This window comes from Chanos chanos, chromosome 6, assembly GCF_902362185.1.
Source record: "Chanos chanos chromosome 6, fChaCha1.1, whole genome shotgun sequence".
NCBI classification, from domain to species: domain Eukaryota; kingdom Metazoa; phylum Chordata; class Actinopteri; order Gonorynchiformes; family Chanidae; genus Chanos; species Chanos chanos.
The window spans coordinates 17,525,912-17,553,181 of record NC_044500.1 but is presented as its reverse complement, the minus strand read 5'-3'; the positions used below and the strand labels follow the sequence as shown (position 1 = coordinate 17,553,181).

The window sequence follows — 27,270 nt, the reverse complement described above, 5'->3', positions numbered from 1 at the left end:
TTTATTAACCACTAATTTAAATTAAAACCTAACATTAAAAAGTTATGTAGAGTCAGAAGATGCCCAATGCGTGACAGTAAGAGATCAAGTTGCCAGGATATTTAGAGAGAAGCAAATGTTTACAATCAGCATCAGAGAAACACAACTGGAACCATGATATTAAAATACATTTATTACAAATGTACACTAAAACTCAGAAGACTCATTTTGATTGTACAACAGAAACATGACGTAGATCATGTAGAGTACAGAACGAGTGGAGCATGAGCTTGTTATTGTGTTGATTTTTGTTTTTTGCAGTACAGAGACTGTACTGTAGATAAACAGTAGAAAATTCAGATTTGAGTAAAGTATCAGGACCAGGAACCAGGTACAGTACCAGGTTCACACAGGTTTGGATGCCAGTCGGAAGAGGGTATTCTTCAGGTAGGTGCAAAGCTGGTTCATCAAGTCCTTGTTCTGTCCCTCCACCCAGTGCATCTCCACTACCACATCCTTCTCCTCCGCCTTCACGTTCACCAGACACTTGAAGAGGAACCTCTGGGTGGTGCTGGGGCTCTCGGGCATGGTGGAGGGCGTGGCGTCCTGTGTTGGGGGCACCTCTGTGGTTGGAGACTCCATGGTCACGTCCCTCTGACTCAGCAGGTCAGTATCCTGGAGATCTGCTTCCTTTCCATTGTTCCTGTTAGGATCAGAGATGTCCTCTGGGGCCTGGTCGGAGCCCAGTGCTGCTGGTTCTGTATCTGCCTGTGCTTCTAGGTTTTCCGCTGAGGGCTGATCGGTTTTGGGGTTGTTCTGCGCTTGTTCGGACGATCCGGGATCTTGTTCGGGTGCGGGTGGGGCTCGGGGAAGCTCCCGTAACTGTCGGTTCTGTTCCCGCCGTTTTTGTCGCACGTGGATCCAGGTGTTCTCCACGGCTGTTAGGAAGAGGCTCAGCTCTTCCTCCCCACATGGCACCCGCTTGTGGAGCACCTGAAAACACAACACAGCAAAAACACCAAGCTCTTACTTAAAGTATTACAGAAAAAAAAACCTTCCTTTAATGAATCCAAGCATCTGTACACACTGCCGTGACATGTTCTAAGGGCCTTTAGTCTAGAATACAGAGTTCTCAAGCCTATCTTCTTTATTTAGAGATTTAATGCTTTTATCTTAAGACGTGTTTCGTAGTTGAAAGTCTCTGTATGTATGTGACTTTTTTTTTTTTTTTTTTTGAGTACAGGTCTGAGTCTCTGTGTTTTACCCTCAGGTCTGTCAGGGTCTTTTCTAGCCAGGCTGTGATGACCTCCACACTGCTGCTGCCGTGGGAACAGAGCGTGCTGGCTGCCTTGCTCTGCACCTCTGTCACCGTGGGCTGCAGAACAGTGAAAGTGAGGGGTTTCCGTGCCTTCTCCAGCTTACGCTTTTTACACGGAGGTGACTGAGAGAGAGAGAGAGAGAGAGAGAGAGAGACATGTATGTACATTCAGTCTGACCGCTCACCACACCAAACGACTTAACCCCGAGATATAGTGGTGACTAGGAAAGATTCTGATGGATAATCTACCAGAATATACCTTAAAATGTGCTTGTCAACTTCCGTCATCCATTATATACCATGAACCCACATAAGGTAGCATCTATCTGAACATTTTCTATGGACTCTGCTAAGAACTGTAGCCAGTCTGTTGGGACCACATACCAAATGGGTGTTACAGCCAATTTAGTTACTTATTGTGTCATAACATACCAACAATCCTAAAATTATATACATTGTGCAAAATACAAAAAAAACCCTATTGGCCTCTTGCTACAGTAAACTTAGCTGTGTGTTTGAGACAGGATATAATGTTGTTAAGGAGCAGGAATATGACAGACTGGGTTAAGTCTTCACAGCTGCCTTTTTCCTCTGGCCACCACACCCAGTGATCTCACTGGATAACGCTCTAACCTCCCTGACACTCACTGACTTACAGTGGTGTGGCCTCTAATGTAATGAAGACATACCAGTTTTAGCACTTTGTCAGTGAATCATGAATCCTTATTAACTAATCAGAGAGAGAGCAAGAGAGAGAGACAGATAGAGAAAAAGAGAGAGAGAGAGCAAGAGAGAGAGAAAAAGAGCAAGCGAGAGAGAGAGTGTGAGAGTGAGAGAGAGAGCCAGATAGAGAAAAAGAGAGAGAGAGAAAAAGAGCGAGAGAGAGAGTGTGAGAGTGAGAGAGAGAGCCAGATAGAGAAAAAGAGAGAGAGAGAAAAGAGCGAGAGAGAGAGTGTGAGAGTGAGAGAGAGAGACAGATAGAGAAAAAGAGAGAGAGAGAGCAAGAGAGAGAGAGAGAAAAAGAGCGCGAGAGAGAGAGAGAGTGAGAGAGAGAGACAGATAGAGAAAAAGAGAGATGCCCTGTAGGGGGCAGCAGAACACAAAACCACAGAGGAGTCAGTCGTGAGGCTGTGGCCGTCCCCGCCCTGACCTTGGGCAAAGTGGAACCCAGTTCCATCGGTTAACTGCACAGGACAAAGGTCATCAGACAAGAGGTAACCTTTGAATTATGACACACACCCTAACACACACACACACACACACACACACACACACTTGCAGGAAGAGTAGAAAACACAAGCCTGAGCTGCTTCCTTTGCTGCCCTGCGTTTAAATGTTAAGAAAAACTAGCCTCACTAAACTATTTACAAAATAATACTGTTGTATCTATGCCTCCCTCTCTCTCTATGCACATATATATATGTGTGTGTGTGTCTGTATCTATATTTTCAAGACATGAGAAGATTCGCCCAAGGAAAAAAAAAAAGTCCAAATAAACAAAACGGAGACATACAAACAAAGAAAGAAAATCCAGAAGTTGTTAATCACATGCAACCACGCACTCTCACCACACATAGCACACATACCATAAGACTCTCTCACACGTCCCAGTCCGGCTTCCACTAACCCTGATACCAAAGACCCTTCACCCAAATCTGCTAACAGGGAGAAATACACAGGCAAGAGGTATGCACAAAAACACCAGCAACAGCAGCATGTTAACAGATAAATGGGTAAAGAAGATGGGTAAAATGCTTAGTAGCAGTTTAGGATGGTGGAAGGATGAATGAGGTGGAGTGAGAGACTGAGAGGGAGGGGGGGAAAAAAAAGATGAGACAGAGGAAAGAGAAGGGAGTCACGTCATTGTCTCTCAGTACTTCCCTCTCCCTTTAAAGGCCAAGTCATCTCCTGATTGAGTCACTGACAGCATTATACAAAGGAGAGAGAGCGAGAGAGAGAGAGCGCGAGAGAGAGAGAGAGAGAGAGAGAGAGAGGAGGCATTTAACATTAGCTCACTTAGCTCTCTCCACTCATAATAGCACATCTGTGGTAACAGGCAACAAAAAGCCATCAGCTATGAGTCACTACAAACAGACTGCTGGACTCTCACCACACACACTCCCAATCAGAAAATACCATAAACAACACCCAAACACACGTCGCCTCCGCGGGCACCGGGTGCGTTTAGTCGTGCATTAGCGTAGGTGACTGGCGTGTTACCTCAGTCTCCTCCTCTGTGCGCAGTGATGTCACACTCTGGTTTAATCAAACAGAGCGTCATGCTCAAACACCTCCTGCCATTCCTCCCCCCTAATCCCATCACAGGCTAGACTGACCTGCTAATCTCTCATCAGTCAACACAGAGACCACTAACCACACACACACACACACACACACACACACACACACACACACACACACTCTGTTACACAGCTAGAGGGAAACAGTACTTTGTTATGAAGTGTAGAAATTAATGATAGATTGCTTGCAAGCTTCTACTTTTGTGTGATTGATTTAATAGAAAAAAAAAATTCTCAGTGGATTTGTAAACAGAATTGAAACACATTCAAACTGGTAGAAAAGAGTACACGCTACTTGCTAGGATCAAGGACCCGACTTTTTCTTTGTTTTTTTTAAAACAAAGATTTTTATCTTGATTTGCTTACAGTAGGCCTTACACTGAAACATATTTGCTTATATATTGATTTACATATACAATTACATTATTATGACTTATTTTTAAATAAAAAAATAATATAAAAAAAATAATATTTCTCTCTCCAAAAAAGGGGCTATCAGTGCCAATGTTAATGTAACTTGCAATACAAGTATTGAGCAGCAGGGGGAGCCACCTTATGACTTTTAAACATGTCCCTATAATGACATTGGAGCAGCGTCAGTGCAACATGGTGAAACATCCTTTATTTGAACATGACAACAACATGATCAGCCTATGTTTCCCCTGACAACACATACCAGCCTGAAACCCCGCCATCCAGACAAGACAATGTAAAACCTATTTAACGACACATTTCAATGGCTCTGTTTACGTTACGGTTTTTAAGCTCTGTGTCAAAACATTGTGTGGCTGGTTTTATAGATTGGTCTGTGTAGAACATTGTAACTAGTGTTCGGTGCTGATTTCTGCTATTGTGTTTCTTCGTACGCCTCAGTTAATCCCCTCATTTGAGGCCTTCTACTCAAAGCCACAGAGGAAAATAACTGCAAAAATCAATACACGTCTGTGTGTACAGCACATCCTCGACAAAGATTCACACTCCACTGCCACAGCGAGCATGAATGGAGATGAAAACTCATACAGACACAAGTATACTTGTGCAAACATGCACACGTGTGCACCCGCACACGCACACAGACCCCGATCAATTTCCACCAATCTTATACCATGGTCATATCCTCCTTCAAATCCTCATCTAAACAGTTATTCTCTCGCTCTCTCTCTCACACACACACACACACACACACACACACACACACACACACACACACACACACACACCCGAGATGGTTTGTGATTTAATATGACAGACTGAGTCAAAGCTCATCGTCTTCTCTCTGAGGCATCGCGCTCAGAACTGGGCGAATTTCATATAAAAGGCCAGTCACTCTGACTCTACAAGCTTCCCTGACTGTGAGTGGCCTAATTCTGAGCCCAGGCAAACCCACTGTGAGGAGCTGGAGCTCAGGGAGGCTCTGCGTTGGATGCAAAAGAAGAGATAAAAAGGTCATTATTCAATTATTGAAAAGCAGCAGACATAGATAAGCAGAAGGGTGATCAGTGGTTAACCTTGAGCGGGTGACAGCTGAGTCTGTTCGACGTGAACCATTCATTACTGAGCCTAACCCAACCAACAACCCCCCCCCAACGCGGCGCCTGAGTCCCCTCTGATCTCTGACCCCAACGGGCACCGCCCACTTCTCGTAAATTCCCCCCTCAACGGGGCTGCATGCCGTCCGTGCCTGCAGCCTGGTCACTTTAATGCACTGCAGGCCATCACGTGATTCTCACTCACTGGCTCCTGTATGTCTCTCTCTCTCTCTCTCTCTCTCTCTAACGAAGGAGCTATCAGATTCCAACCAGGCCCCTCAGTGTTCCACGGCCACGCGTTTCACGTCCGGATTAAAGATCAAACTGTCATGGAGATTGATCTGTTTTCCATGAGGTTGGCTAATGGGGCTCAGCTGGGCTGATGACTATGAGATGGACGGAGATGCTGAAGAAACTGGACCAACAGACAGAAAGAGACAGAGCGAGAAAGAGAAAGAGAGAGGGAGAGTTTTCCCAGTTTGCTGGGGTAAACAGATAAAGCTCTCTCTTTGCAGACTGAGGGTGGGGCGTGAGGAGAGGAGGCGTAAATGTAGGCCAATCTTTCTGCTCAAGTGCTCTTTGAGGAGAGTCATCTGGGGCACAGAGAATTCTCCTGAAAGACCAGTCCAATTCTTCACCTCCCCCCCCCTTTTTTTTTTCTCCCTTTCCCCCCAACGATCACTAGAGAGCTCTATCTCCCCCCCCCCCCCCCCCCCCCCAACTCTCCCTCCGTGTCTCCTTTTGCTAATTTTCACTCTTAGTCTCTGACTCTCTCTTTCTTCCCAAACAATGTGACAGCACTGGCAAAGCACCTTGCCCCGGTAACCGTTGCCAGGATACGAGGTCTAAGGAAATGCAGACGGCTCCTCTGGAAGCAGGTTGAATTCTGTCTGATGGAATGGGCTGTGGCTGCATTATTAATATTATGCCAGAGCCTGTGTGAATATTCATCAGGTGTCCCTTTCCCCTGCCCGAGCTCACAACGGGCACCGTCTCCCTGCCCAGCTTAACATCACACACACACACACACACACACAGTTTTTTTTTTTTTGTCCCTACTGGAACAGAAGCTTACTGGGACAGTCACGTCATCATAGAAACTCCAGGCCAGAGCCCAGCGCATGGTCCGGCCTTGGCAGAACTCGGTGTGTGTCACTTTAGGTACCTGTCCAAAGGAAAAAAAAAAAAAAAGCAGATTTAGAACTCATACTATCTTTAGACTATATCATATGACCACATCATTCAGGACACAGGTTTGTTCCATCTATACATTTAGATATTACTGAGTGTATGCTTTTATTCAGAGTCCTCTACATCGGCCAGTTTACAGTCAACTGATTACTGGCGACTGCATCAAACACATGTAATACCTAGCTCCCAAAGCAGACACACACACATAATTACAGTAATGTTATAGAAATAAAAGTGTTTATAGCCTCTGAAGAATAGGGAATACACTCTGTATGTTCTCTATCTAACTGTTTCCACATGAGGAAAGCTAATATCCGGGTGTGAAACAGCCTGTATTCACACATGCCTAACCCATGGGAGTGGATCTCTCTGTCATCCTAAGGGTGAGGGTTAGAATGAACACTCTAATGTGAACTCTACTGTCAGCTTTAGAATGCTCAACTTCTAAAGACATGAAGTCTCACAACAGAGAGCTCAAGTTCGAGTTTATTTACAGTCCAATATCACTGTTTACAGTCTCAAAGGACTTTACATGGCCACAACAAACAAAACAGGACGGCACCCCCTTGACTTAATCCTCGTAGCAGGCAAGAAAAAACTTCCTAAAAACCCAGGTATAACAGGAAAAAAAAACCCCAGAAGAAATCTTGAGAAGGACCACAGAGAGGGGAGGAGAACGGAGAGGGGCGGGGCACACCTGAGAAGCATAAGAGACACACACACACACACACACACACACACACAGAGGATGAGGGGGGGAGGGGACATTAGTGGGGTACCAGGGCTTAATAAAGCAAGAAAGAATGAAGTGCATAAATGCAATAAACGCAGCAAAGCTAATGGCCGTGGAAGGTTCAGGAGGAGCAGGGCCATGTAGAGCGAGCAGGGCCGGGGACAGCAGGGGCACGGAGACAAAGTCAGACCTCCGAGCTAAAGATGGGAGCCACCTCCGTGCCGCGAGACACGGGCATCAACAGCAGAGGAAATAAAGGCAACAAAAGCAGCATGGGGCCTAAACCGAGGTAGGCAACCTTAAAAAAGACTCTCAGGATGAAATGAACCGAAAGAACAGAAAGCTCCTCATCCCCCTCCCCACCCACCCTCCAAAAAAGGGCGAGTGAGAAGAGAGGGAGGGGCGGAAGGAGGGGGACAGACAGAGAGAGAGAGAGTGAAAGCGAGCTTATCATTAGCATATTAATTATAGTCCCATTATAGCTACAGAGTGTAGAATGGGTGTAACACCCATATCTGCTGGAAGTTGGCCAAGTTTGCACTCAGTGCGATTAGAGGCAACTGAATTCTGACATGTCCAGATGAACAGAGGACGTGAAGTGTCACATCTGGCCTGCGAGGGGCTGGCTGATTGACACAGGCCTAATAGGGCATGAGTGGGGCGAATGGTTCTCATTCACAGCTAACAGAGTGTCCCCCCCCCCCCCCAAGACCCTATGCAAGACAACGGATCACTTAGGCTATCACTGCAGGCTAACACCATTAGCGACATGAGCTAATGAAGGCTAATGAACCGGTGAAATTGGCCCAGCGCACGGCTGTTTATTTTGGCGACACCTTGAGCCGCGTTGGTGGAATTCATTTATACCCATTAACCCAAAGTCTGTTTTTGCCTAAGAAAAAAAGATCACCTGTCACATCAAGAGCCCTAAAAAAAAAAAAAAAAAAAGAGTACAGTTGGTAGCCAGGGAAAGGGGATAAAGTACCTCTTCCACATCCACTCGATCTCTCTAACTCCTTGTCTCTCTCTCTCTCTCCTTCCCCTTCTCTCTCCCCTTCTCTCTCTCTCTCACACACACACACACACATCCCTTTTAAGTGGTCTCTCTGGGTACTTACCCCTTGTTTTCTCAGTTCCTCCTTCAAAGGTGCTAAGCTACACTTCTTTCCCAGCATGCAACTGTACCACCTGTACACGGGGAGCAAACAAGAAGGGTGTAAGGCTGATTGGGCCAAGCACAAACCAACTGGCACACATCAAACAAGCAGCATGCTACCAACCTGGAGAGAGAGGTGTTTAGTTTGCTCTGTGTGAAGTGGAAATTTGGTTACTCTACTCTGTACCTCAGTCACCCAGCACTTTTTAAAAGATTTGAGCGGTGTTTTAAACTGACACACATACGCACGCGCACACACACACACACACACACACACACAAAACAAAGCTGTGTGAAGCATATAAAAGAAAACTGTACAGTCCCTCAGTCAGACAGAAGGCTTTGAAGACGTACATGAGACAAAAAAAATCAATGCTTATTCTCAGCGATAAAAAAAGATGAGCTTTGATCAGTCGATACTCACAGAATCCCAACAGGAAAAGACAGACCAGACAAAACAAAACAAAACAATCCCACAACCGGGCAAATCTCTCAGTGCAGCAGAGATATGCACCTGAAATGTACAGGTGACTGCCAAAATTGAGAAATGACTGAAGAAATGGAGGGACAGACAGTAGTCTCTATTGAAAGCAGGTGCTTCCAAGTGTAGTCCCTGAATTCATTAACCAGTTAACATGCCCATTATTCACCAGGTCATATGAAAAAATGCTATGCAGGTACAGTCACCCAGTATGTTAGCTGCTATGACTAGAGAGAGAGAAAGATCTCATTGATTCTGAGAGAGAGGTGTGAATGATAGAGTATGATTACAAGGAGTTTCAGTTACAAAGATTCTTCAACTTGCGAAACGATCCGTGCGGAACGCTGCGTAAATTGAACTTTGTGTGGAAGTGTGACGGACAGACATGATTAGCTGAGACTGAAAACACATGCGTACGCAAACGCATGTGATGCTCATGTTTGGGATGCAAAGACCAAAACAGTTGACTGCAAAGGTCAGGATATCAGATGTCTGTTTATATCTAGCGCATGAACAGTCAGGTTTATCCATCGAGAACTCCAGAGAAAAAAAACAGAATGGCTGAGTTATATCTCTACCTTTTATTACATTTACAACTGCATGTTTGTGAATAAAGTGCAAAAGTGATATATGATATGGCCTACTGAGCAGCGTAAAAAGCCAAACAGAGGAGCAATTTTTCATCCTGTTTTCAATGAATGAGTGCATTTGATGCAGGCTGAAAGAAACCGACACGCCTGAGTGCAGGTTTCCCAAGGCAAAGGGGTTCCCAACCGTTCGACGCTAACGAGGGCAAGTGAAATGCCAACGAACACAAAGCCATTCTGTGCGATCGTGTTCGACCTAAGGGTGACACGTCTCTGGTCCTTATGGGACTGGTCTCTTCCAGGACGACAACGTCTCCGTCCACAGGGGACGACCGGTCACGACAGATGTGACGAGCATGTAAACAATGCAAACCCTATGTCACGGTTCTGTCAGTATTCATGTGTCAACCAACACTTCACAGAGATTTCAAAGTCCACCTGAGCCACCGTTGTCCACCACAATCGCCTATACACCAAAGAATGGAATCTGTCATTGAAGAACAGTGCTGTGTTCTCTGATTAAGTTTCACACACTTGTAGAACGTGTGCAAAGGCATTTATTTGCACTGCTGTTTCTTCAGTTTTGGCACTGAAATGTCAAGTCTCGTCTCTTTAAGCAATTCTCACGGCTAATTTACAATAATTCCTCTCTGTTATTAAATGACACCACTCATAACTAAAACCATGACAACAGCCCATGACAACAGGCTGCCCCACCCAGTTCCATCCACACTAGAACCAGGCTCTCTTCACTGGGGTTGGTAAACCCCCAAAGATCCTTAGGGGGCAGTCGTGCCAAGGGGACAGAACGAGGGAGGGGTTCGTGGAGGGGGGGGTGGGTTGTTCGTGCAGGCGAAGGAGCCTAAGGGAGAGAAATGTGTGTGTGTGTGTGGGGGGGGGGGGGGGGTGTCATTTCATTTTGTGATATGAAATATTGAGGAGCTCTAATATTCACAGATGTTAGCCACTCTATCTGGCAGAGAAAAGCTGAACAGCTCTCACACACGTAATAGCTTCCAATGCCCAGACTCCCCAAGTATCTAACAGTGTGATGCATGAACTCACTTATATTCCTGGCTTATTTAAATGAGAAGAGAGAGCTACAACAATTAGGGTGACAAAAGTGTGGAGCAATTAGCTTCTTTTGAAATTAGACTTCTTTCTCCCCAGCTGTTTGAAATCTTAAGTTTGGGTTTTTAGTAAAGGGGGGAGATGGAGGTTTCCGGGGGTAGGACGTTAATTACAGCTCTGTGGAGTCGGAGAGGATGGATGGGGGGTTCTCAGAGGACCAATCAGAGAGGTTTGGCTGGATCCACAGGCACCTGCCTGGTCCCCATACACATACACACACACACACACACACACACACACACACACACACACACACACACACACACACACACACACACACACACACCCTCTGACAGTCTGTGTGTGTTGATCCTGAGCCCACCAGAGAGAATGCTCATTACACACACACTGAGACGGAACAGAAACCACTCCTTCCCAATGGAGACCACTCAATTTGGCATACAACTGCAGCCACGCGCGCACACACACACAAAATCACACACCCTTCCACTGTACCAGTGTATGCACAGTTTACCCAAAAGGAAAAAACCCATCACACACATGCATGCTCACATCACTCACACTCACACTATTTGCACATACATGACACACGCACACACACATCCGAACACAGCTACCCTCATGGGCGTCCCAGGTGTGGGGCAGATAATCAGGCCTAATGGAGCTTGCCTCCCTCCCCATCCCTGACTGTCTCACTCCAGTGCCCTGCTGACAGCACCCCCCACACACACGCACACACGCACGCACGCACGGACCAAGCAGCCGGATACTACCATGGATAATCATTTACTTTCACTGCTGATTAACTAAACAAACCCTGAATGACAGTTTCCTCCCAATCTTGGTCTGGCTCATCCCCCTTAATCAGGGGTCCCCCTCATGCTGTCTGACTCGACCCCCCACACAACAATGTGTGTGTGTAAGGTAGCAAGTGAGTGTGAGTGTGTGCGTATCTATGAGTGTGTGCGTGTTCTCATGAGTGTGCACAGGCGTGTTTTAAAAGCCCGATAAAGAAATAAGTCAGGTGAAAACTAGGACAGGTTGACAGTGTTCTCTCAGCTTTGACATGCTCCTTAAACGCTGTGCTTATTCAGCAGTGACAGAGCATAGTAGACTGGGCCTCTCCGGGGAGCTGCACATACATGGAAATATACATGAGACCTGACTGGACAAACACATCTGAATAAATTACAGTCACTGCAGTGAGCCTGCGTGCACCTAACTCTGGATTTGACCCTGCCTGCTTCCTGTTATCCCGCCCCCTCCTAGCAACCCTCCAAACATCGGTTCAGTGTACAAAGAAGAGCCAGTTAGGTATTTGTTTCTATTGCTGTCAATCAGGGCTCTGAGACTGAAACAAATGTATGCGTACTCCAGTCATCACACCGGTCAGAACATGGATGCTTCTGCTCTTTGTCTGTAATTCTGTAAACACTAACTCTGGGTTCATGGGAGAGAAAGAACGCCATAGAGTTCAAAATGAACTTTAATCTAGATGAACAATTTTAAAAGACAATATTTTTTAAGGACTGAAAGATGTAAAATTAAAACAAAAAAAAAAAACCTAATGAAATAAACCAAAATTCAACTTTCACCCATGCGAGAACAGTGAAAAAGTATATACATTATTAATCACACCATATACGGCTGCCTGCGTATGTCGAAAATCTACTGGTAGTGCGAAGACAGTCAAATATGAAGACAATCAATTTTAAGCCTGTGGTGTCATGAAAAGATTCAGGTCACTTTGAGGGGATGTACTGAGTACAGAGTGTGTGCACACTGAGCGTGTGTGTGTGCGCGTGCGTGTGTGTGTGTGTGTGTGTGTGTGTGTGTGTGTGTGTGTGCGTGCGCGCACGTGTGTATCTAACCTAAGTCTTTTCTTGAGCTGTAGACTGTCATGGATGATCCTCTTCACAAACTCCAGCTCTCCCCCCTCCGCCATGATCTCAGTCACACCTCCTGTGTTAACAGAGCTGGGGGGAGGCCTCCGAGAATTCCTCGAGTTAACCCCCTACAGAAAGAGACACGAAAGACAGAGAGTGTGAGAGAGAGAGAGGGGGGACAAAGGATGACAAAAAAAAAAAAACAAAGAAAAGTAAACTGCTATTTATTGCTGTTGCAGCAAACAATTACACTGAACATACTGTTCTGAGGACACTACGAGTAACGCTTCTAGTATCTGCACAGAGAGCAGTTTCACTTTGCACTGCACAATAGGAAATTGGCTATTTGGTGGAAACGGCCTGAAGGATTCGGTGACCTTGTTTGGCGTAAACGCTGCATTTTAATCGGATAGTATATTACCTGAGCCTCCAACTGGTTTGCAAAGAAAGGCGGGTTACACATACAGAAATCATAGACGATGCCTGATTCCTCCTTCAGTGCATCCATGAGCAAGGTCTTCTGTGGCACCTTCACCACTGGAAAAACACACACACACACACACACACACACACACACACACACACACAGACATACACACAGATAGACACAGATACACACACACATTCGAAGGACACCTCGGTGAAAAGGTGGGTCAAACTCCAACGAAAGCTGTCATAAATGGATGAAAGCACACATGTACATGCGTGCACGCATGCATGCACAAACACGCACGCGCACACACACACACACACACACACACACACACACCTTTAATGAGATCGGCTAGGTGGTTCTGCTCCACGTTCTTCTTGGCATAATTAAAGCAGATGTCATCCACCTCTGTGGCCAGGAAGCGCCAGCCATTCATGGACGCTCCCAGCAGGGGGTAGATGCAAGAGGCCCCGGTGCCTGCACACGCATCGGAAGGGAAAACCCTCAGTGTTTTTCTTCCCCTTTACACAGTTTTTTGCCTGTCACACACTCCTAAAGACTACTGTTTTCATCAAACTCCAAACATTTGGTAACCATGTCTTGTGAAGAAAACTGGTAACCATGTCTTGTGAAGAAAAGATGGAAAATTTTCCATCTTCAACTGATGGAAATGGCTTGAACACTGTCACACCTCTGTTACGTTCCAAATGAGTATAAATAGACTAAAATGTTTTTCTAAATTTCATCTTTCAAGTACAAATTTTAAAACTAACCACAAAAAATTCATTTCTTTCATTTGGGTGTAAACCCAAAAAATATTTCTGACATCATTATCTGCATATACAGACAGATACATTAGATAGATACATACAATACATTACACAGACAGACAGACAGATAGATATAGATGACAATATTGTGTTAAACTGGAGAAAATTAGGGGAGGTTTTATTTTATTTATTGTACATTATTTCTATATCTAAAATGTTAATGTGGACTTTGGTATTTTTCTACAATAACTGAAGAATTATTGAGTGCTGAGCTCTGCTAAATCACTACCTCTTACAGTGACCGCACACTCACAGTCTATTAAAACACAGTTACCATTTGAGTCAATGGGGCTATGCAATGACCTTCACTGAAAAAGCTCTAACAGCATTCACACAGCCCCTCTGTGACCCAGCAAAGCAGGGACAGGCCAGCCATAACCACCCATTACCTGATCACAGCCCTTAATAAGACTACGTTTCCCATGAGGCCGTCTAACAAACTTCAGCGGTTTGGCCCTGGAGCTAGGATGAGCACACATGAGGTCAGGCATTAGAGAGAGACATAGCATGGCCATCCATCATGTAACTGACAGGAAGACCAGCCAGGGTTGCCAATCAGCACTCTAACCCAATAACTACACTGCGTTTCGGCCACACACTCACTCTCCAAATCTGATAAGTGAGACAGAAAGTGACATCCATATGGTGGTATCAATTTCCAAATGGTGGAGGCAGAAAAAGCACCAAAAAGCGAGAGACAGAGTGAGTCCGACTCTAGTTCTCAGTAGTCCTGTATGTGTGCCCATAGCATACCCCTGCCTCAGCTCCCTCAGTGAAGAAGCGTTAGCCAAAATAACCCCAGAGGGTGATCTATCAAAACAGGACGGTCTCAGTCGAGATTAAACTGGGGGGGGCGTACCGATGTCGATGCCCAGCCGTGGGTTGCCCTGGCCTCCGATCAGGTCCTCCACCCAGTGGATGTAGTTGAGTCGGAGCGGTACGGTGGGTATGAGGCGTTCCAGCGGGATCTCGATGGTCAGGCCAAAGTCCTCCTTCAGCAGCGTACAGGTGAGAGCCCGCACCGCCTCAGGATCCTTAAAGTTCAGCCTGCGGAGAGGGACGGAGGGGTGGAGGTGGAGGAGTAGGGGTAGAGGAAAGGGGGTAGGGGTTAACATATTGAGAGAGAGAGAGACACACACAGAGAGAGAGAGAGAGAGAGAGAGAGAAACACAGTTATCCTCCGATGTTAAATTAGCCGTATTGCGGAAGCGTATCCCAAACCCTGCTCTCAATTCATTAGGTCTTATCAGGAGGACGTCGGCTGTGATGAAGGAACACAATGAAGGCGACGCGTTTCAATTTACACTTCCTCGCTAATGGCACGGGCGCCCCTGACGTTATCGGCACCGCAGGCCCGTCGAGTTTGTTCTCTCGTTATTCCCATCTTTAATGGATTCTAGAGCCTGGATATCACGTTTTGGACTTTGGGAAAAAGAAAAAAGAAAAAAGAAAAAAAAGATGGGAGAGAGAGCGGAGAGATAGGTGTAATTAAGGTGTCCTGCCACATTCACACCTCCGCAAATGTAATTAGCTGCTTTCAGGCGAGGATTACGTCTGGCACCTCCGCGTGAGACTGGGATCGCGTGAATCTCTCACCGATACGATAACTAAGATGGAACGGTGCCACGCATTACGGAATATTAGCTGAAAGGGTTCCACAAAGAGTCCGCTTTCCCAAACCAACGCTCTGAGAAAGAAAAAAAAAATATCAGGAAAAAAAAAAATCGAGATAACACGTTTTTAAAAGCTTTAAGGAGGTATGCGTCCTAACGCTGTACAGTTAAGGCGGGAAGACAAAAAGGAGAAGTGGAGGTCATATCTATGTTACACTCACTGTAATATACACAGTGCTGTCCTTCAGCCCAGAGAGTCAGAGCAAGGTGATGGATGGTCTGTTAGCACACAGCAATATCACAGCACTGATATGAAGAGTAAGGTCTCACTGGGCTCACAGGATAAGGCTGAGCCCACAGATATACACACCTTAATCAATTCACAGTAGGTGAAAAAATTATATATATATATATATATATACACGATTGTGTGTGTCCGTGTGAGCAGGGCTGTGGAGTCAGAGTCACAGTCATGGAGTCGGAGTCGCAGAGTCGGAAGCAAAATTGGGTTACTGGAGTCGGAGTCGGTGGTACCATAAATTGAGGAGCCGGGGTCAGAGTTGATGGTTTTGTGTACTAACTCCACAGACCCGCTTTATAATTAAGCAGTGTTGTGGAGTCGGAGTCAGGATTGGAAGTAAATTTGTGTTAGTAGAGTCGGAATCGGTGGTACCATCAATGAGTGACTCCACAACCCTGTGCGTGAGGCTGACTTCTGACTTGATGAAGACAAGTAGCAAATATTGACATGCACTGCATTGAAGTATGAAAGGACATGCTTTTCTCGCATCGATGTGAACATAATTGAGAAGGTCTCTACTTCCTCATTTCTTCAATCTGTCATCAGAATGAGCATGTAAGTGATGGTCATATTAGCTGTAACGAATGGAGTTGAGGTGATATGACCTTGAGGGTGACAGTGACATTAAATATGTAGTCGGCTGTCACAGACGCTCAGAAGCTGATTAAACGAGCTCTCCACCCTGATAGTGATATCCAACCAGTCTGATCTCTTCAGAAAAAGCCAAGGCAGCAAGAAGCTGCGATACAACAGCCTTGGGTATACAGGGAATCGCAATGAGTCGGAACAGAACCGCTGAGGTTGAGTGGGCTCAGCCAGAACCGGAGTGGATCACACATCTGAGTGACCCAATAGATTGAGGCTAATAGCTTGGTTACTGTTCCACCCCTGCTCTCCGCTCAGTCAGGTCATAATCAATAGGCTGAGGAAAAGACCATTTGGTGCTGGCCTGCCCTCTATTTTTAGACCCTGATGAATCTCTCACTACAGTGAATGGCGAGAGACAGAGAGAGAGAGAGAGAGAGAGAGAGAGAGAGAGAGAGAAGCATTGTTGCCACGGCAACCACTCTCATGCATGAGAACACGCCTATCCAGCCCTGAAGATCACAAACTGGCCTTCTAGTGCATAATAGAGGTGTGCGTATGTGGACAGAGAGGCTGACAGTAACACTGACCACAGTTATTGGCTGTTTGCTTTGTCAGACTCTGAGTTTACTGAGGGGTGCCTGGTCACAGTGCTGGAGAGGTGTGGTGAGGAAGGCATCTGTAAGTACTCTCATTGGGTGATAAGAGAGTGTGGAGTCCCACAGGGCCAGCGCGCATGAGCGAACACACACACACACACACACACACACACACCTCACAAAAGAAAAGGAAAGGAAAGACACCTTCAGGACTTTCCCTTCCCAGTCTGTCAGCTAACTCCCCACCTGCCCACTCCTCCCCACACCTCACAGCTACAGGAGCAGGAGAAACAAGGGCACCGGCACATGATCTCAGCTCCACAGAACATTCCTGCTTCCTACTGTTAGAGATGTTTAAATAGAGAGAAACAGAAAATCACACAGAGGATCTGCCTTTTTACTGTGAGAGAGAGAGGAGGAGAGAAAGAGATGGAGAGAGAGAGAGAGAGAGAGAGTGAGAGATAGAGAAAGGAAGAGGGAGAAAGAGAGATGAAAAGAGAGATAGAGAAAGAAAGATAGAAAGAAAGAAAGAAAGAAAAAAAGAAAGAAAGAAAGAAAGAAAGAACGAAAGAGAGAGAGAGATGAAGAGAGAGAAACACACCCGCAGTAGAGAGCTTTGTGAAGACATACAGATCCGTCTGTGGTGAGTGAAGTGCTCTGACATGTGGACAGCCCACCATATGCTCACCTCCATCTTTTACCATCATTAACACAACAAGGTAACCTTTCCCACATCATCCTCCCTCACACACTTCTCCACATACAAACTCTACCCAGCTCCACTGGGCTGCACTGTACTGACTCAATGACCTTTTCACATGATGAACACGAACCGTACTGTGTAGGCAGGAACAATTACGTACTAACACTAAAATCCACTGTAATAAGTCTTAAATGATATTGTCTGAGGTAGAGAGATATTACAGAGAGAGAGAGAGAGAGAGAGAGAGAGAGATGTTATGAACACATGAAATGAAACCCTCATCTTTTCCTTTGGAATGTAATAGAATTCTTAATGTTAATTGTGGCTGTGGCTGACAGGGTAATCAATTGAGTTCTCTGAAACCTCAGAACAAAAGCATTTCTGGCCTTTTGCTGAGCACAGAGCTTAGATTTAACGAATGAATCACGTTCCATGCAACTGACATTTTATTTTTAGGGATGGTTTTTATGTTAATAAAAAAAAAAATCAGTCACACCTTTATTGCTGTAATACTTGTGTGTCGACATAAGATTTGCACAGATGAGTTTTTTAAAAATAGCCAGGTCCTGCTGAGAAGCCTCTGACATTTAGCATTACAATGATATCTGGAATTCGAAGCATGCGGTAACCACAGTCAATGAAACCCAAACGAAGATGTAGTCGGTACAAGGGAAACAAAGAAACTGCATCATGCACAGGCTACTGTTTCAGGGTAAAATGATATCCTCCTTTTTTTTTTTTTTTTTTTTTTAGAGAATCAGGGGTCATAAACTACGAGCAGGTCAGAAGAAACACCTGCAGAGAGAGGCCTAAGGACAGGAGACCCCCACTGCCCCCCCCCCCCCTCTTCCCACCTCCCTCACCACCCCAAGTCCTCACCGCTCCACATTTGGAGCGGACACGAGAGTCAACGCTCCAGTTATGCTCCTCGTCTTAAAAATAAAATTAAAAAAAAAAAAGAGAGAGTGAGCGAGTGAGCTCTCGACCAAAAAGACTTCCTCCACATCAATAATGCAGCTGCTTGGCAGCCTGCTGTGTAGATTAATGTTAGACTTATTACTGAAGGATCCTCCATTCTGGGATGTGAGAAAACGAAAAAGAAAAAGAAAGAAAAAAAAAAAAAACATTAAATGTCACCCCGGACTTTGAATTTTTAATACGTCCCCAGAGCTTCAGTGCTGGGCTGCCAGACACACACCCGTGATGGGCTCTGTCTCTGTGGTTCATGCTTCATAATCCCATCCTTCTACCGCTGACATCTGTGGCCCCAAAATCTTCTCTCTCTCTCCCTCTCTCTGGAACTTTCAGAAGGAGGGGGGGGGGGGGTGTGGGGTTAAGGGGGCAACTCAAGAGCCTGAGTGGTTATTGGTTCATTTAAACCCCCTCCCAAAAGCCCCCCCACCCCCCACATGAGTATCGTCTCTTTTCAGATTAACCACATCCGCCAGACTGAGGCTGAGGTACTTACACTAAACTTAAACTTAAAGAGGCTTATCTTACCAGAACGGCAAAGTCGGAAAAGTATGGCAAAGAAGAAAAGGATGTACTTCAAACTGGTGGCTAATGACACAGAACAACACATACACGACTCTGTGCGTTTCAGAGATTACAGATGACTCCAGAGGACTTTACTAATGAACCAGATTGCCAGTGAAAATATTTTAAGAAGCTTCCAATGAGACGGAGAGAGAGAGAGAGAGAGAGAGAGAGAGAGAAGAAGAGACAGCCAGTGAAAGATAGAGGCAGAGCAGGAGAGAAAGACAGAAATAGAGAGAGAGAGAGAGAGAGAGATGAAGAGACAGACAGTGAGAGATAGAGGCAGCGCAGGAGAGAAAGACAGAAACAGAGAGAGAGAGAGAGAGAGAGAGAGATGAAGAGACAGACAGTGAGAGATAGAGGCAGCGCAGGAGAGAAAGACAGAAACAGAGAGAGAGAGAGGTGTGTGGTAGGTAGATGATTATGGTTTATGTTAATCAATGTAACTGACAACTGCTGCAGATTTAAACAGCTACAACACTGACAGACCACCCACCTACAAACATTTACATACAAACAAACAAACAAAAACATGTTGTCAATATGCTGACAGGGAGACACTGGCTCAACATGAGTGCTTCAATTCAACTTCACTTCCACACACACACACACAAAAAAATTCTCACATCGCACACTGCTCCAGCATTTCCCAACAATGAGATGGACATCTCAGAATACATGCGAAACCACACCTGTGTCAACATACACACACGCACCTGAGCCTAAAAAGGGAGGGTTGGGGAACAGCTGATATACAGGGAGCTATGGTATATTTTCAGTAGAGAAAGAGCTGTGAGGTATGAGAGTTACGTGTCTATGGAGACCGTGGACCTGAGAGCAGGCCATGAGTCTGCACTGCAACATACAACAGGGGGACTGACATGAGAGAACTCTCTGAAAATACTGACTCTACTCCTTATGTGACATTATATGGACAGATATCTTGTGTGTGTGTGTGGGGGGGGGGGGGGGGGGGGGGGGGTCTTTGTGGATCCACTGTCAGAATATGTTTAAAAAAAAAAAAAAAAAAAAAGAATTTAAATATCTAAATGGAGAAGCATTTGAATATGTAAAATATGTATAATATGCCCTGGATCTATCATTTTTCACTACAAATATTTGATAATGAGGGTTCGGTGAGGAGCAGGGGCTTTTTACCAACCGTGAAGTCTTGGGTTGATTTGAGTCTAGACATGCATAAAACATGAGGAATAAATGTAAGGGATTTTTTCCCCCCTCAGCAGGTGAGACTTCACTAATTCAGCTAACATGCAAACTCTAGCCCTCACACCCCAAAGAACAGAAAAGTCTAACCTGATACCACAGATTTAAAGTCTTTCCTTAAAAACAACACACAATAGATACATGTAGCAGGACAACAAAAGGCTTGAACTGAGGAGGAAATGTGAGTGTGAGGTTGTGAAAGTGAGTTGAGAGAAGATGTCTACGCCTGCCTAATTAGAGGGCAGAGCGAGGTAGCCGGAGGGCGCCGTTAGAACTTTCCGGACCTTCATTATTAGGAATCAAAGGGAGAGGCTAGCGACGCAGGACTCTTTTAATACTGTAGCTTCAAAAGAGGTCTCTACAGGCAGGCCTGACAGCGCGCCAGAGAGAGAAGGCTTTTTCTTCTGTATGCTCAACAGAAGCCGAGCCTCATCAGCAGGTGCAGACATATCAGTGTAGATTTGTGTTATGAAAGCCTATCTCCTTCTTTTTTCCTCTCTCTCTTTCAACCACATGACACACAGTGCTGTGTGTCTCTTTGCTTTGCTCTAATGACTAGACCTGTCGGGCGGACTGACACGACCGGACCGGCATAACAATAAACACAAAAGGGAAAAAAAAAGTTACCTAAACCAACATTACCGCTTACATTATTACTTTACTGTTTCAATATCACTCCGCCAAGACAAATCTTATCAAAGGTTGAACAAACACTCAACTCTGTCGACTCCCAAGTTATTCAATACAACATATAGCACTGCCAAACCACAGCACACTTTAGTCCGCAGCCAATAGAATAACATGAAAGTTATGGGAAAAATGTGGCTAATTTATGTGTATAGCAAATGAAGTCCTATACATACAAACAGCGTTTAGCCTAACTGTTCTGGAGAATGGAGAGATCTGAGAGGCCACTCAGGGAGAAGAGAGGAGCTGCTGCTAGGGCCTCACCGAGCTCTGCATATTTTATGTCCCTGTGTGTCCCAATTACTGCTCTGGCGAGTCCAGTTCACTCAGATGACTGAAAGCAGTCTGGCACGCCTCTCTGTGTGTGTGTGTGTGTGTGTGTTAGTGTGTGCTTTTCATCTTTCCACCTGCTGACATGTTGCTCTGCAGTGCCAGTTTGCAGTTCTTTCTTACAAAAGTGGACAGGAGATTGTCCAGCAAACGAAAAGAAAAGAAAAAAAAAAAGACAGAAAATCCAAGACTTCTGTTGCAAGTCATGCATTAATAATCAGAAAATCTCTTTTTCTTCCAGCCACTGCCATTCCAAACAACTAGCTTGTAATAACAGAAATAACAGATGAGGCTCCGGTGATGGTTAGTGCATGTGCTTTTATGTGTAGCAGCCTGACTATAAGGTAGAAGAACAAGATGGAGGTTTCTGAGAGAGAGTGAATTTTAAAACTGACTCCCAGACCTACCCTCTGGCACCTCCAGCAAACCAGCACAGCTCTCCCAACAGGCAGCTCCTTTCTTAACTCTCGGTCTGAAATCTTTCTGGCTTGAACTTGCCTAGCACTGAAACCACTGGAAGCAGGTTTGAGCATTAATATTCTGGTTTTTTTCCCTTAAACCACTGGGGACACAGTCCCTCAGGACAAAGCTATCTACCCACTGGCAATATATGCACGAAAAAAAAATACAGGCGAGAAGGAGTATTGGTCTGGGCACACAGAGACTTGGCTTTTGAAGCATACCATATGAGACTGCAGACATGACTTCCAGGCGTTTGCGAAAGCCTGCTCCCAACGGAGCAAAAGCTAATTTTGCAAGCAAGCCAAAACGAAATAAATAAATATATAAGGGAAAACTCAGTGTTAAAAAAAAGTTAAGCGCCGTCTGCCAAAATCATTTTTTGGCATACTGGGTAGCTTCGTGCCCTCCCCTCCTCCCGTCTGCAGAGCCTCGCTGTTCTATTGACGATCGCAGTCGGACATCCCATATCAAATCAGAGGCGTCATTTCAATAGGACAGGCACCGAATGAAGTCCCACGGGACTATCGATCCCCAAAAGCTGTAACTCGTTTCTTCAGGGAAAAAAAAGCCCAACGTGAAGCAGCAAGTCTGCCGACTCCCCAGAGACATCAGTCTGCACAAACACACGGGATCACCTGGCAGATGCCACCTGAACAGTTGTGCGGGTCACAGTTAATAGTGAAAACGAGATTGTTCACACAACAAAGATGAATTCACACAGCGAAACATCATAAACTCTAATAGAAGCAGAACAGGCGAGAAAAATGTAACCACGTCCTCGGTCCATTAAAAAAAATGGACATAAACAATAGACAGTCACCAAACATTTGGCCCATTAAATTTTTCATTGGGAATCATCACCGCACAAAACCTATTAAAAATGTCACGTTGTATTTACGTTACGAAACACCGTAAACATCTTAATGACGAAATAGTACTACATGGTGCATCACTGTTAATAGTCTTATTTTAATAAGAAGTAATTGACAGGTTTTGAATGTCATGTTGAATAATTCGAATGACCCTGGATAAGGTGCTCATCTGTGTAACAGAAGGTGCTGATAGCGGTAAAGATACTTCATCTGTTGAAGTGTTCGTTCTGAGTGTTAAATTAGTCTGTACTCACATCGCCCGACCGGTCAAGCTGGTCTGCACATGCTGCTGAAACTCTGGATATTTGGAAGCCAAATAGGCAAAGTCTGGAGGTTTGTCTTTATAACGGTTCCGAGGATGCATGGATTTATTTAAAGCCATTCTTGCAACTCTGTGAAGAGGAGTCACCAAACAAAACAGCCAGTAAGTACCAAAACAAGTTGTTAGGTTGGTCAAATATGAACTGATAGCCTCGCTTTTTGTGATGTATTTTACTCAAGACTAAATGCAGGACACTGTTGCGCAGATTTGATGCATTTGGTTTCTATTTGAGAGCAGCAATAAGATACAACTGCTAGCTGAATCGATGTCTAAAGAAAACAAACAAGTCTTAAACTAGGAATGCAGCAAAGGTTAGGCAAGAAGTAGAGTGAGTTCAGTAGTTTATCGCCTCGATAACACTATGCTATGCTAATGTGGTAAACAGCTTTAGTAACTGTAAAATAACATATCAGGCACACGAGAAAAGGGATGGTGACATGTATATCTGGAGGAAAATAAATATACCGTTCTTATCTCGTTAAATCACAATACGCTTGTAAGCTTTTGTAGGCTTTTACTCCTTAACCAGGCATTGCATGCAACGATGCTACGAGCTAGCTAATCACGTTGTCCAAACGTTCAAATTGTTTTCCGGATATGCGCGGTAGTCACAACCCTGTGCCAACGCGACATATGACGTCAACCCACACGCTACGCTCCACTAAGTGAAAGTTGTTTTCTGGAATAGTTAATGTCGATTAGTGTATCATACCCATTCTCAGTATGTACTTTTGGATCACTCGTAATGTGTCTTGCTACGTTGCAAAAAAAATGAGGCAACATGCTATGTAGATTAGCTTTAATACCTGAACTGTGTCAGGTCCCAAGGCGTTCCAGAAAAATTCATTACTTAATTTCCTAGCTCTCTGTCCTACCTGTCACTTATACGAGTATCTCCTCCACTTTGGACTGTCAATCAAGTAACACTTCAGAACTATGGCATCTCTGTCAGGTCCAAGCACTCAGCATCGTTAATGTGTGAGAGCATGCATAATGTATTGCGGTGTACTGCACTGGGACACACTTACTTGTACGTTTTACTATTTTTATGTCCTGTTACGCAAGATAACGGAATAACCTTAAACACAACCGTCGTATAAGTTCTCCGAAGAAAATTCTAATTTTAGAGAGGTTAACTCAATTTTTTTTTTAAACTTAAACCAGACCTCAATACGTCACAGTCACTCTTGTTCTCAGTCTCCAGGCATTTTACATACTTGACAAATATGGCTTTCAGCCTTATTTGCGCCATTCACACACATTCCATATGACCACTAAGAGAAGACAAACATCTACATATTTTTTTTTAATTATGTTGCAAACAATGACATCCAGATATATTGTTAACAATTGGCTGTGTGAACAGTGATACCATGAAAGCAAAAGTCCCATTAGAACTGTGAAATTTTGAAGCCCTCAAATCTATTCACAAAGCAGGTAGAGCAGACAGATGGACCAGTGGCTGGAGGACAGACCCACAGACAGTGCAAGATGGCTGTCTGTACATTAATCCATCCAGCAAGTGCAGCATTGGGATTGCTTGGGACCTGTGAACAGCAAACGCGATTTTTATTATTTATTTAATTTTTATATTCTCCTAGGGGCACATGGAAAGCCTGACTAAGTGCCTTTATTGTACGCTTTCGCAAAATGAAGATCATCTGAGGGAATAGGCAATTCCCTGGTGGTTTTATTTTTATTTTTTTGCCTTTTCCTATGAAATAAGAAAAGGTTCATTTGTTTTGGAAAAAAAGAAAAAAAAAAATCAAATCTTCACGTAAGCTTCATTTTTACGCTGGCCCCAGGACTCCTGAGGTCTGCCAGTCAGAAGGGAACAGTGATTTCTCTAAGATGGCTTACTAAAGCAGTACCAGCTGCGGATACCGCAAATTAGAACAAAATAACTATCCAGAAAACGTACCCAAATATCACTTTCCTATTTTACCCACTTTTTGGTCTTTTTTTTTCACATTTACAGCAAGGAGGATACACCCTTTGGTGTAGATGGGACCTCTCTTTCTCCCCTGGTCCATAGAGGAGACTTGGGTTCATTTGGGCTACTCCTGTCCTCTTTGCTCTGACTGTAGGGGAGAGAGAGAGAGACAAGAAGCTGAACAAGAGATGATTTGACTAACACAATCAGAATAGTCTCTCTCCTGATAAACTAGTCTTTTTTGTCCCCCCCATAACAGGAGACATCGATGGTTTTTGTTTGGGGGCGGGCACTTCTCCCTTAGGGTTATTTCTTAGTCTGCCGCAATCCCATCACAAACAAAAAAAAGAAAGAAAAGAAAGAGGAAAGAAAACACACAAAGGAGTCATCCTCACTCTTGCAGCACACACAGACCAGTCTCTCTACAAAGAACATCTTGAGCTGTCACGGTTACCACGTCAGCTGACCTATCTGGTAGGGCATCTGAGTTAAGTCATTAAATAGTTAACAGCCATATATATATACACGTGTCTGTATACACACACACACATATATGTATGTGTATATATATACACACACACAAACATCCTCCTGCTAATCAGAGATGAAGAAACCTTTTTTTCCCCCTTCTCCATACTTGTTTTTACAAAAAGATGTGAATTCATCTGTTTTTCTCAGAGTACGCTGTAGGACGGCCTGAGGTCAGTCATCGTCATACGAGGCAAACAAAAAAACAAACAAACAAAAAAAACAACATTCACAAGCATTTTAGCTCTGCCTGAACCACAGATGTGGCTTCCTCCACCACATCTACCAGCACCACCCTCCCTACCAGACAGCTCAGTCATCAGTCCTGTTACATGCAGCAGTGCTAACGTTGACACTTACACATCTCCTACTAGTCACTATTCAGAGCTTCAGCAGCAGGTTCACCCAAGATACACACCACAGGAAAATCGCTAGATAATAAGATTGGTTAAGCAGTGGAATTCTTTATTATATAATTGCATTGTAATGAAAAGGCTAATTAAAATGATATCTGTTTATGCATTTATTAATAAGGTTTAAATCGTGTAGATTTTCAGCCCTGGACAGGACTAAAGATCTAACAAGAGCAGGGATGTGCAAGTTAATCAGACATTTATTTATTGATTTTTCTTTCATCTCGTGGCCTTGCGCCGTGTCATGGGGCAAGGTCTTCTGCCTTTTAAAGATATGGAATGGCTGGTCTCCATTGTTGAGATGCAGTCAGTCAATCATCATTTCCCATTGTGTCCAATTTTTTTCCCCGTTTTGTCTTTTTTCTTTTTTTTTTACACATTGAATCAACATAGATAGCAAGATGAACAGAATAGGAAAGAATGGGCCACTCAAAAGACATCTGTAATGGCGCGAGAGTCTTTGGCGTTTACCCACAGGAATATTCACACGGCCAACGAGCCCCCAAAGCGTCCCCTCCCCAGGCCGGCCTGAACGCAGCGCCGTGCCGCGAGAGAGCGGCTCCAGCCAGCATGTGAAGATCCCTTTACAGTAGGGTTCGCCATCAGGCCTCTCCAGATCCAGAGAGAGAGAGAGTACATACATACAACAGCATGAACGCTGCTAGCATTTCATGAGTAGTAGTATTTTTTTTTTTTTTCTTTTTTAATAACTGATCGTTACCCTGCTGAGGAGAACTGAGCTTCTCTCGATAACAGTAAGCTTAGGTTTTATTTCATCTCACCACAGAAGTTGCTTTTTTTAATCCCCATGTTTCAACAATAAAGATTTTTTTTTTTATACACTTTCAAGAGATCTTTGCACATCCCCAAACAAACAGGAGGAAACTTTGAATCCTTGTCATGTTTTGTCTTGTAGGCCCAAACTGAGTTTTTTTTTTTTCTTAACAGCTAAGGTTGGTTTTTCTTCACCAATTTCTCTGCACATCTGACACAGGAGCAGCAAGACAAGTAAACTTCAAGCTTCCATGATTCATCAGAGTGGAAACACAGACCATTTTAAGTGATCATTACGAATGAGGCCCTGCAGCAAACTGAATCAAAATGAGGCCTTTAAAGAAGCGCTTTTAAAGAATCCAAAGGAGGAGAAAAAAAAACTAAAAGGCCAGTTCAAGAGCTTCAAGAGACAAGTTTTTCTTTAAAATGCTAGTGAGGTTCAAGTGGCTTTGATGGACAGACAAATTTGGAACTGAATTAACCTGCAAAGAAAGCTGCACACCTGAAACTTTGGGGGGGGGGGGGGGGGGGGGTAAAAAATTAATAATAATAACCAAAGAGAAAGGCCCAAAACAAAACAAATGGTACTTGCTCCCCTCTATGCAGAGCCCAGTGAGTACAGATCAAGAAGAGAGAACACTGAACAATATTCTCTTTCTCTGGACCATTAAAGTGATGTCTGATTCTTTGACAGATGCAGAGTCTTAAGCCACGTCTGAAAGACGGTTTCTCATGCCTCAGTGGGACACTTCATGACAAGAGTACAAAGATTTATTTCCCCAAGTTTTCAACACAACACTTTCAGACGTTCTTAGATGCAGCCATTTAAAAACAGTATCTAGTTCCACAGTAAGAGAATGGTAAGCACACTTC

General features: G+C 44.4%; 1 protein-coding gene across 1 annotated transcript; it reads right to left on the bottom strand.

Annotated features, from left to right (window-relative positions):
* Positions 1 to 278: 278 nt before the first annotated feature.
* On the bottom strand, positions 279 to 22,809 carry mettl16 (methyltransferase 16, N6-methyladenosine). The gene is made up of 9 exons (XM_030777648.1): positions 22,682 to 22,809; positions 14,375 to 14,562; positions 13,022 to 13,162; positions 12,674 to 12,789; positions 12,238 to 12,380; positions 8,169 to 8,238; positions 6,202 to 6,291; positions 1,244 to 1,420; positions 279 to 972 (listed from the first exon to the last, which is right to left on the bottom strand). Exons 1-9 carry the CDS (start codon positions 22,807 to 22,809, stop codon positions 385 to 387), a joined length of 1,641 nt encoding a protein of 546 aa, XP_030633508.1. The 3' UTR covers positions 279 to 384.
* Positions 22,810 to 27,270: the final 4,461 nt, after the last annotated feature.

Excerpts from the sequence above, each read along its gene's own strand:
- mettl16 (XM_030777648.1), bottom strand. The coding sequence starts at position 22,809 with ATGGCTTTAAATAAATCCATGCATCCTCGGAACCGTTATAAAGACAAA. Across the intron at positions 12,381-12,673 it reads CAAACCAGTTGGAGGCTCAG|GGGGTTAACTCGAGGAATTC; the intron begins GTAATATACTAT and ends CTCTTTCTGTAG. Across the intron at positions 1,421-6,201 it reads ATGATGACGTGACTGTCCCA|TCACCTCCGTGTAAAAAGCG; the intron begins GTAAGCTTCTGT and ends TCTCTCTCTCAG.